General features: G+C 39.4%; 1 protein-coding gene across 1 annotated transcript; it reads left to right on the plus strand.

Annotated features, from left to right (window-relative positions):
* The first annotated feature begins 728 nt into the window (after positions 1–728).
* Positions 729–11,410, plus strand: LOC117667171 (rho-related GTP-binding protein RhoF). Its single transcript, XM_034420386.2, has 5 exons — positions 729–1,014; positions 6,081–6,168; positions 8,734–8,843; positions 9,571–9,705; positions 10,730–11,410. Exons 1-5 carry the CDS (start codon positions 868–870, stop codon positions 10,895–10,897), a joined length of 648 nt encoding a protein of 215 aa, XP_034276277.2. The 5' UTR covers positions 729–867; the 3' UTR covers positions 10,898–11,410.
* The last annotated feature ends 391 nt before the right edge of the window (positions 11,411–11,801 follow it).

The raw sequence follows: 11,801 nt of genomic DNA on the forward strand, positions 1-11,801 counted from the left end.
TCAGGGAATATTGAAGCAATCAGTTCTTCTCAAAAAATAAATTTTGGATCAAAAGATTGAAGAACTATGAGCAAATGTAAATTTGAACATAGGATTAATATCATGTACATGCATAGATCTCTAAATACTGTATAATATTTTGCACATGTACTGTTTCCCTTTGGCGTCTCTTTTCAATGTACGCCACTCCCACTTCAGTGAGGTCTCTGTACATACATTGAATATTTCTTATCCATGCTTCATTTCTTATTCCACTGAGTATTGTAGTGGCACTTATGGGTAATCACAAATATGTGATACATATATAAATTAGAAATGCTTCTTATGGTGTAAATAATTACAAATGACCAGATGGGAAGTACTATTTCATAAATTACACATGTCCCCCAAGACACAGTATAGCTGTGTGCATGTTATTTACATTCACATGGTAGCATGTATTCACATGGTAACATGCGAATATTAGTATATCTTATTTGCATTCGAATGACCTTTTTAACATTTTAAAGTGACTTAAAATGTGGGGGAAATTCAAGGCAGCATTATGAGTTCTTATCTTATAGCACATTTTTATCCTTTGTTATCCATGCTTTGTCACACAATGGGTGGTTGCTCCTGTAACAGCCTTCCTATTTGCTTTTTCTTCCTTGTGTCAGCCACTCTTTTCACATTCCAACCACACCTAATCTTAGGCCTCTATGACCTATAGTTGCTATGCTGAAGACTTTGATTTTCAGCTGTAGACGGACAGGAAATAAGCACAAATGTGAGAGTAGAAAACTACTCAGAAAGAAAAGGCATCTTTAGGGCTCATTTTCTTAGATCATTCAAAAAGACCTTGTTGTACTGTCCTGAGAATTGGTCGACATGCAAAGAAGTCAAGAGGCTCCAGGGCAGTCAGGGTCCAAACAAGAGACCAGAGGAATTACTGAGATCAAGCTGGTGGTAATAGGAGACGGAGGTTGTGGGAAAACATCCATGCTCATAGTCTTTGCAAAAGGAGAATTCCCTAAGGTAAGTTTCTTTTAACCATAATATCAATCTCACCCTTCCTACTGCCAGATCCTTCCTTTTGTCAAGATCTTTCCTACTCAAGACAAACTATTCAAATATAGTTTCTATAGAATAGACCCTATCAAGTCTCTGGTGCTATTTTTCTTACATTTGAAATTTACCCATGTTTTAAATTCTCATAACAGATATACTAGAAATTTTCTTCTTCTTTTGTCATGGAAGAATAACTGAAGCATTGTGATAGCAAATCTTTCTGGAGTTTTTCTGTAGATATAGACCCTGTAGATATAGATTCTGTAGATATCTAACCTAGTGTACTAATAATACTACTAAATTCACTTTACTTAACTACAGTATTTATCTACCCTGTTTCCCCCAAAATAAGACATCCGCTGATAATAAGCCCAATCGGGCTTTTGAGTGCATGGGAATAAGGCCAAGCGCTTATTTCAGGGTTCAAAAAAATATAAGACAGGCTCTTATTTTTGGGGAAACATGGTAATTGCCAGTGATATGCTAAGTACAGCAGAACAAGATTTGGATGGAAAATGAAATATTTGACTGAAAACATCCTGACATAAAATTATTTTGACACGTACAAACAGATTTGGTTATTGTAGAAAGAAAAGAGAAAGAAAGAAAGTCAATCAAGTTGCCTTTATTTTATTTAAGAATGGACTTAGAACCTTTGGGCAAATAGATTAACCTGTAATATTTAAAGTTAGACTTTGCATTGCTTACATCAAAGAAATAAGAATCTTGTGAGATTTCAACATTAGTTCATTTGTTACAATATAAAGTTTTATGGAGTAAAAACTATTTCATTAGGCTCATTGACATATACGCTACATGTATATGTGATGAGAAAATGGTAAGCACTTAGTCCATATCTCGTTACAAATATTATCTGACTCTGAGACACAGTGGCTTCCAGTTGTCAGAAGCAGGTTAAAGTGGCTCTCTCTGGCATCTAGTTTTACCCACCCCAAAGAAAACAGAGGCAGGGCAGGAGGATGTCCAGCAAGCTATACTTAAAAACATGTCCAGCTTTACAACTGATGGCTCTTTTTATTGCCCATCCAGATACCTACCTTTCACCTGTTAAAAAGTGGCCAAAGCCAATGCTTTCTAGGTTCGGGCAATTAGGAGCCAATTTCCTCTTGTTTCACATATCATTAAACTTCTCAAAGGGCAAAACTATAGAGCAAGTGAAGCCTTGCAGAAACCCTTTAAAGCCATGTAGCTTCATATTTAGTGAACAGAGGCGGGTGATACTAATAAAGGAGAATATTTGTAGCTCAGGGTTGACATGAAGGGTCCTTGGTGCTCTCCGAGCTTGCTTGTTTCCTTGCAGATGTTTCATTACCCAAACTAGGTAACATCATCGGTGCTAGTAAGGAGTGCTGTTTGCTGTCAGTTTATATTCTAGTGGCTTCCCTATCGAGTGTTGAGGAGGGTGATCTTAGAGATTCTTTGAGTGGACTATTTGCTGTTGGCTTCTTTGAGAGTTTCTTGATTTGGGTATTGTTTATTTGATTGTTGGTCTGATGTTAACCTTGGAGTTAATCTATGCTGATCTTGGTGCTGATTGCTGGTGGAGAAGTGCTTGGGTCTTTTTGTTCCTTTTTGGCAGGGGTGGTATTCACTTACCTTCACTACCGATTCGCAAATGTGAGTGCACGTGTGTTTTCCGCGCATGTGCAGAAGGTCAAAAATGGGACGTGATGATGTCTGGGTGGGTGGGCGGAGCCTCCTGCAGCCGTTGCTACCAGTTCACATGAATCTGATAGAACCGGCTGAATACTACCACTGATTTTTGGGCTAGGCCCATGATGGTGAACCTATGGCACGGGTGCCACAGGTGGCACATGGAGCCATATCGGTGAGCACACAAGCTCAGCTCCGGCATGCATGCATGCTCCAGCCAGCTGATTTTCGGGCCTTCTGGGCCCACCAGAAGTCGGGAAACACACTGTTTCTGGCCTCCGGAGGGCCTCTGTGAGGGTGGGGAAAGCCATTTTTGCCCTCCCCAGGCTCCTAGAAAGGCTCTGGAGCTTGGGGAGAGCAAAAAACGGGCCTACTGGGCCCACCGGGCCATCATGTGCCAAAAGCGGGGGGAGCATGGGGGGGTTGCATAGAATTATGATTGTGGGCATGTGTGTGTGTGTGTGCATGTGACCCCACCGCGCTCCCCCCGCTTTTGGCATGCGATGGCAAAAAGGTTAGCCATCACTGGGCTAGACGATCATCTCTTTTGCATTGTCTATAGATGTTGTTAATGTCTATGTGTCTACTGATGGCTGATATGCCAGAGTGCCAGGCTTCTAGAAATTCCCTGGTGTTTTTGGACTTGGCTCATGTAGGATGGTCACATTTTCTCAATTGAAACTATGGTTAAATCTGTCTATATGTTGTGAAATTAAAGAATTTTCATCATGTCTTCTGACTGCTAGTTGGTGTTTGTGGATGCATTCTGCCAGTCTTCTGCCTGTTTGTCCTACATAGTGGTTGTTGCAACCCTTTACATTGTATGTTGTAGATGTCTCCTGTTTTTTCTTTTGGGGTTGTTAGGTCTTTTGGTCTGCTTAGGATGTTTTGAAGGGCTTTAGTTGGCTTGTGTGCTATGCTGATTCCATGTGGTTGTAGTAGTCTGTTGGTGGTTTCTGAGATATTCTTGATATATGGCAGTGTAATTCTTTTTAGGGTTTGTATTGGTTGTGCTGTGTTGGGCTGAATGGTCAGGGACTTTTTGATAAAGTTGTGTGGATATCCATTTTGTTGGAATACATTGTATAGATCAGTGATGACGAACCTATGGCATGCGTGCTAGAGGTGGCACACAGAGCCCTCTCTGTGGGCAGGTGCGCCATCGCCAGCTGCTCTTCTGGTTTCCGGAGCGCCAGAAACTGTCCTGAAACCAGCACAAAAAATGGCACAAAAATGGCCTGAAAATGGCCAGAAAAATGGCCTGAAAACAGTTCAATAAACAGCCTGAAATGGCCCAAAAAACAGCCTGAAAACAGGCCATTTGGGGGCTGTTTTCAGGCTGTTTTTGAGCCAAAAACAGTGCAAAAGTGGCCAGAAAATAGCCAAAAATGGCCCCAAAACTGTGCATGCCGGCTGAAGACCAACTGTGCATGTCGGCCAGTTGGTCTTCGGGTTTCTGGTGCTCCAACGTGTGCGAAGACTAGCTGGCCGACACTCATGCACTTGCCGGAAACCTGAAGACCAGCTGGCTGGCACGCCAGCTGGTCTTTGAGTTTCCAGCGCTCCAGCGCGCACACATGCACGCACATGCACATGCATTCCGGTTTGGGCACTCGGTGCCGAAAAGGTTCACCATCATTGGTATAGATACTCTATTTTCTTTTTCTGCTGTTCCAGGTTACTGCAGTGTGTTTGGTCTTTTCTAAATAAAGTCCTTATGTAGCTTCTCTTGTGGGAGGTTAGGTAGGAGAGCACCTGGTTAGTATGGATGGTTTTTCTGTAGATTTGCATTTCTAGTTTGCCATTGTGGTCTCTGCTGATCAAGATGTACAGGAAGGGTCTAGTTGTTGTTTTCTTCTTCTTCTCTTGTAAACTGGATTCCTTTAAAAATGTTATTGGCGGTTCTGTGGGTGTTCTCTAATTGGCCCTTTTTTATTATGGTGAAGGTTTTCTCTAGGGGGAGTGATGCACTCATGGGGGGCGGGGCATGCAGTGCCTTATTTCAGAACCTGCCAGCCAAGTGGAATAACTTGGAAGTCAGATTTGATCCACAGGACTGAATTTAATATCCTTGGCATTAATATATGTACATTATCATTCAATTAGCTATTAGCAATACATTTTTTGCACATTATAAACTATCAATATTAAATTATATAGTCTGCATCAATGGAATAGTTTATTATTTATTATTACAGAGATGGTAGGTGACAGTTTCATATTGGAGTCTCCCTTGAAAATTATTTGTTTAAAAATAACCACCAAAAAATTAGGTCTCCAATAGAAGAGAATATATGTAGGTAAGGGTGGAATTGTGAAGTCCTTGGTACACTCTGAGCTTGGTTGTTTGCTTGTAGACATCTCATCAGTGTACTGATGTTGTTATCTAGTTGAGTAATGCAAGCAATCAAGTTCAGAGAACACCAAGGACTCCACAAATCAGCATCTGTATGTATAAGCTGAAATGATCCTATCTTGGTTACTTTTATCTATAAGTCGCATTGACAACTGAATCATTTTTATGGCAAAAATAAGTCAATGTGGATTGGCGAAATGTGGCAGAGATAGAAAAGAAGACAAAACAAAGAAATGACTTTCCTATAGCTTTGTGAAATGAAAGAATATCTGGAAATATCTGCCTCTATATCTCTGAAGATTTTGCTTTACCAAATGTAACCTATAGTCAGATGAAGATTAGCTCCAGATTTTTCATATTAATTCAGCAGAAGTGGATAATATGCTTTCTCCCTCAAGGATTGAGCTTTTCTAGTGGCAGGGAAGCCATGGCTGAGAAAATAACTGGGATATGGACCACTTAAAGGTGCTCCTGAAGGCACCCTCCCAGAGTGAGATATTAATCAGGTTGGGCCAACTGAGAATGGGCCTTTTCATTGTTGCCTGTACTCAAATTTCCTTGCTATGTATTTATTACATTTTTTTAATATAGGAAAATACGCTTTTACTTCTCCAGACTTTCTAATGCTAATTTTTTTGTCACACTCCAATGGAGCTTTTAAACTGATTTGTTTGTGTTGGCTACTGGCTGTTTTAATTAGTCAACATATTGTTTCAGTAGATGTGTTGTGTATTTATTAGCTGTTTGGGGGATTGGTTTTCTGAAGCTGTTAATTAATGCTAGAAAAATTTTTTTCAGAGGGGTTAGATATCGTTCTTCAAAATGTTTTGAAGACTTTGTAGGAAAAGATTTGTTTGGAAAAGCAGCCTACATATTCTTAAACAAATAACCTGAAAAGAAATAGATGCTGTGGAAGAAAAAGCTCTGCAGGAATGGTATCAGATCAATCAATCCTTCAAGAGATGTTCAGTTAAGCAAAAATGTAACTTTCTTCATCTTCTAGGTTTATGTCCCAACAGTTTTTGAGAAATACTTTGCTCCCTTTCGCATCAGTGACAAGCAAGTCCATATCAGTCTTTGGGACACAGCAGGTAAGGCCTAGGTCAAAACGGCAGAATTATTCTATGGACAGATGCATTAGCAAAATGAAATTCTTTCCTGTAAGATTCCGTTAGTTGAGGAATGAACATGATTTTGACTGTATAGAGACATCATTTTCCAGAAAGAAGTTAAATGCAGCTGCAGTTTGCCAACGATTTTTGGCGACTGATTGAACACCAGCTAGTCAGGCAGAATTATTTGCTTGAAAAAAAGCAACCTAAAACATAGCTATGTGGGGGTGATGATATGAATTTAATTTAAAAAATTGTTGGAAGAAATTGTGGGAAGTTAGCACCCACCCCTCTCCTAGGAAAATGAAATATTCTAGGAAATGTTTAAAAAGCAGAATATTATATTTTCCCTAAAGGAGAAACATGTTTCTAAAGACAAACTCAGAGCCTCAGTTCCCTGCCCCCCCAGCAGATATTTTGGTGTCAACCTATCTACAAGGCAAAAGCTAGGCCAGCTTATCTTTAACACAAAAGAGATGACCCTCAGGACATGATAGGATTAGCCCTCACTCAAAATCCAAACCAGGACAAAGCCATTAAGCCATAATAGGAATTGCCCCAAGCCCCTTCATTACATCATCACCCAGCACAGTTCAACCAACAGTTCAACCAGACTCAGAAAACCTACAAGGTGAACTATGACCCCTATAGCAACCAATGGCTTGCCACAGGAACAGGAAGCTCCAAGGCGGGGCCCAAGAGAGGGTATAAATCTCTCTCCTTCTCTCACCCATGCGCTCATTTTGCCCAGGACCCAAAAAACCCATGTGGTCCTGTCCATCATTAAACCATCTTTCCAAGCAGTCTCCATGTTTCCAGTGTCTTTCTCCCCACTTGGAACTGAACCCAGATGGACATTTCTTCCAATAAAATATCCCACAGAATTATCTTTCGCTACTGCATTAGCTTATTTTAACATAGAACCATATTCAAATATAGTTACTCTCTTTAGGAAGTATGTAAAACACATCACAATCTTTGATCCACATATGGACAGAAATAGGCAATAAAGCAAAAAAGCTTTCTGCTCCTTTGGGAAAGTAGTATCCCCTGATCTCTTTATGCATCACAATGTTTTGCCAAGAGGGAAAACTGTAAAACCTGTGATGATGTACCATACAATGAACACCTTGCCTTATAAAAGCTGGAGTCCCTCAAATGTATTGGGCTTCACTTCCTACATGCTGAGTAGAGATGATGAGAGTGAGCCTACACTTCTGTTGAGACAGACTGCCCACAAGTTCCTCTATATCGGTGAAACAAACATTTTGGCTCTTACAAATAAGGTAGGTCAGTCAGGATATCCTGTAACCTTCCCTTCCAAGGTCACTGCATAACAAGCAAGTCACTTTTATTACATCTTACAACTTGCTGCCCCCACTTTTATACATGTTACAGTCTTGGTTGCCCCACTTCCCCTGCTGCCCCATCTATTGACAGCGTTGAGATCTCACTGCAGAAACTGTATTTCAGAAGCAGACAAGTATGCTCCTATAACAAAAAGCCCCTTTCAATGCTTCCTTTCATTAAAATATATAAAAATGAACAAAGGTGGAGAAGGAGAAAATGTCAAAACCACCCTTATGGAGAATCTCAGACAATCTCTCAAGAGTTCAAAGTGGCCATTTCTAGAACCTTGAAATTTCCCTAGAATATCAGTCCAAAGATACAGGATGCTATTTTCTAGAGATGAAAGAAATATTTTCAACAGAGCTGAAAGAACAGTGTTTCTTTCATCTCTAGAAAAAATATCTACCACTTCCACACCTTGAATCCTGGAGATTATGTAATAGAGAAAACAAAAGACTGCACAGTACATGTCAACAGTTGCAGTTGTGTTTCTCATAGATTACAGGAGAAGAAATAAGAGAACAAGTGATTTTTCTGCCAGTTTTGAATTTCTAAAAAAGAAATCTAAGTAAAGGCCTCGTAAAGGTATACTGTCACCTAGGGTTTCAGCCTAGCGGTCAACTCAAGCATGGACATATGCTCATATGATCAACTGGCTATAATGATTTGAAGATAACAGGAGGCCAGTTCATCTCCTGATTGGTTTTTGGAATTACACTGTGATCAACAAGTATATAAAATTAACATCTTTCACACATTTAACCAGAAACAAACTCCACTGAATGGATTGAGAAGAAAATGTATATTAGACTGTACTATTTATTTAATGTATTAGGTTTTTACCCTGCCTTTATTGTTTTCATAAATAATACAAGGTGGCAAAGGTACCTAATACTCCTTCCAGTTCCTCCTCATGTTTTTCCCACAGTAACAACCTTGTGAGTGGGTTGGGCTGAGGGAAGGCGACTGGTCCAAAGTCATCCAGCTTGGCTTTCATGTACTTTAAACTACTTAGGGATTATATAGGATGGAGGTATATCACGTTATATTAATATGGCTATTTGTGCCTATTATGGGAACTGAAATGTGCTGAGAGACTGGGAGGAAGCCCTTGAATAAACACTTATGCATATATTGTAAATGATGCTTATATATATTGGTCAATGCAAATATATGTAACATTATTCCGTACAGGACAGGAAGATTATGACAGACTCCGCCCTCTCTCCTATAACGGGGCCCATGCAATTATCATATGCTATGATGTCACCAATCCCATCAGCTTCAACAACATCCTCACAAAGGTAACAAGACCAACAGGTACCTCAAAGTAATATGTGAACTCAATGAAAATTGCTTGGTCTGGCATTTATTGAAAAGGTGTAATATCGTACAGTAAATAAAAGTCAAATTGTTATACAAGAAAAACTCACAGCTCTTCCAAAGATACCCAGGCAGCTTTTGGGTTTGCTTCCTTTTCTTCTACCCTGTTTCCCCCCAAATAATCCCCTGATAATAAGCCCAATCGGGCTTTTGAGCGCATGGCAATAAGGCCAAGTGCTTATTTCAAGGTTCTAAAAAAATATAAGACAGGGTTTTATTTTTGGGGAAACACGGTATTTCACTCCATTTTGACCTGCATAATCATTTTATTTTAATCCATCATCTGGTTTTAGCACATGCCCAAAGTATTAAGTCCTTGTTTGTTGAATGCTAGAACAGACTGATTAGTTATTCTTGCAATCCATGGTACTCTTGGCAACCATCTCCAAATCCAGAATCTGAAAGTGTCTGTTTCTTTCTCTTGTTCTTTCTCTGTGTCCAGCTTTCACAGCTGTATGTTCCCACTGAAAGACCATTGATGGAAACAAATTCCTTGAGTAAAAACTCATTCATTCTAGATATGCATCTTTTATAGAAGGCTTTTTACTAGTTTTCAGAGATGTAGTAAAAAAAAATAAAACAGATTCTATATACCTGAAAACTGTCTACCTTTGATGTTTTTTTAACCCCATCTGTCTCTCATTTTAGTGGTATCCTGAAGCAAACCATTTCTGCCAAGGGATTCCAATTTTGCTTGTTGGTTGCAAAACTGACCTAAGGAAGGACAAAGTTCTACTAAGGAAGTTACATCAAAACCAACTGGAACCCATCACATACCAGAAGGTAGTACAATCAGACACCCACTGTTCTGTGTGGGTGTGTTATCATGTTGCGCTATCCAACCACAAGCTCTGCCTCCAAAAAAACATAATATATGAGGTGACTTTCTGCCTACATTTAGTTTCATCAAAGCTAACAAAAAGTATTGATAATAGGAGAGCTGAACAATACTTCAGAAATAATAAAGAACATATGCTTTGGAATATATGAAAGTACAAAAGAACATGTCTACAACTACTTAGGGCTGCTTCGTCTTTTCCCTTGACTGCATGTTATGCTATCTGCAGCTGCCATGTGATCCCCGGAAACGATGCAGCTACTTCGAAGAATTGTAGATTTACGGCCCTCCGTGCTTTGAAGCACATTTTTGGAACCAAATTTAAAACACTTCCTTATTCTAATATTCAGCCAAATCCCATCAAGTTGGGCTTGATAGCTGGAAATTACATAGACAAATGGTTACCATTTCATCCTCACCTTGAAATACCATCTGTGCTTTGTTGTTGCTCAGTATTGCAAGTATGTTGCCCTTTACCGGTTCTACCCATTCCTTAAATCAGGAACAAGCAGCAGTTGTTGAATTCCATCTCTCATTACCTGTGAACAGAATGGCCAGTGGTACAAGATGATAGGGTTGCAATCTAAGGCGTAGAAAGCCACAAATGGTCTATCCTGCCCAGTGGTGGGTTTCAAATTTTTTTACTACTGGTTCTGTGGGTGTGGCATGTCTTAGTGGGCGTGGCAGGGGAAGGTTACTGCAAAATCCCCATTTCCTCCCAATCCAGGGGAAAGTTACTGCAAAATCCCCATTTTCTCCCAATCAGCTGGGGCTTGGGAGGCAGAGAATAGATGGGGGTGGGGCCAGTCAGAATTTTTATTACCGGTTCTCTGAACTACTCAAAATTTCCGCTACCAGTTCTCCAGAACTGGTCAGAACCTGCTGAAACCCACCTCTGATCCTGCCCTAATTTTAAGAAGATATGTCAATGTTGTTCTTTTTTTCCCCTCCATCTTCTTTTTGTTGTAGGGAGAGGCCTTGGCTCGGAATCTCCATGCAGTTGCATATTTTGAGTGTTCAGCCCTTTATCATGAAAATATTACTGACATATTCACAGAGGCTTCAAGAGCAGCTTTGAGTAGGATGAAGAAAGAACAGCAAAGTCAAAGACTCAAAAGGACCTGTCTCCTTACCTAAACATCCTTTGAGTGACTCCAGAAAATTTGCAAAACTTCCTATCTGCCCGGAGAGACGAAATCTCTTAGAATAAGTTGTGCAAAAAATAAATAAAAAATAAAGATGTTGGGAGACTTCCCCAACTGAGATGGACCAATATGCAAACAGATAGATCAAGATTGCATATCAAGCAATCTTATCAAGCTTCCTGGATCTAGTGGTTCAATATTCCAACTATTGCACAGCAGTTCACCTTCAATAGTAAAGAAGATCAGAAGATCATTCTGATATTTAAATCAAAATGGAATACTGTCAATGACCATGTAGAAAACTCATCAGATATTCAAACACTGATTACACTAGACTAGGCCTACCCCATGTAATATTGACAATGCTTAATGCTACATATCAGAGCTCAATAGTACTCTATTATTTTGCTAACTAAGACTGGAAAAATAGTATTTATTAAGTACCTGGCAATTCACTGTAGTGGTTAGTTTCAGAAAATAAACATTTTTTTCAGTGTTAGACCTGTTCAAGTTGTTTGCCCATAATGTCTTACTCGCTGGTCATCCACACTATGCTTATTTAAAGTGTTTCCTAAGAAGCTGCAAATAGAAATGAATTGCTCAATGTAATTCTAATGTATTTCTGAAATATTATTTTGTTCCAATATTTAAGGTGGCTCCTAAAAGCATTATTACCATTATTCCAATGTTTGGAATGTTCAATAGCACACAAAAGGAAAATTCCAAAACCATGTGTTTTGGATGAAATGAATAGAAAAGTAAAGGAATCTATCAAAGAAAAGAAGAATAGTGGTATTATCCTGCAGCAAGAAATTATGCTGGAGGCATTTATATTGGATCTTCATTTCCACGTATTCAATATATATAGTTAACATGTTCTAATGGCATTCACCCAA

Source organism: Pantherophis guttatus, chromosome 1 (genome assembly GCF_059756535.1).
Source record: "Pantherophis guttatus breed Tessera chromosome 1, ASM5975653v1, whole genome shotgun sequence".
In the NCBI taxonomy this organism is placed as follows: Eukaryota; Metazoa; Chordata; class Lepidosauria; order Squamata; family Colubridae; genus Pantherophis; species Pantherophis guttatus.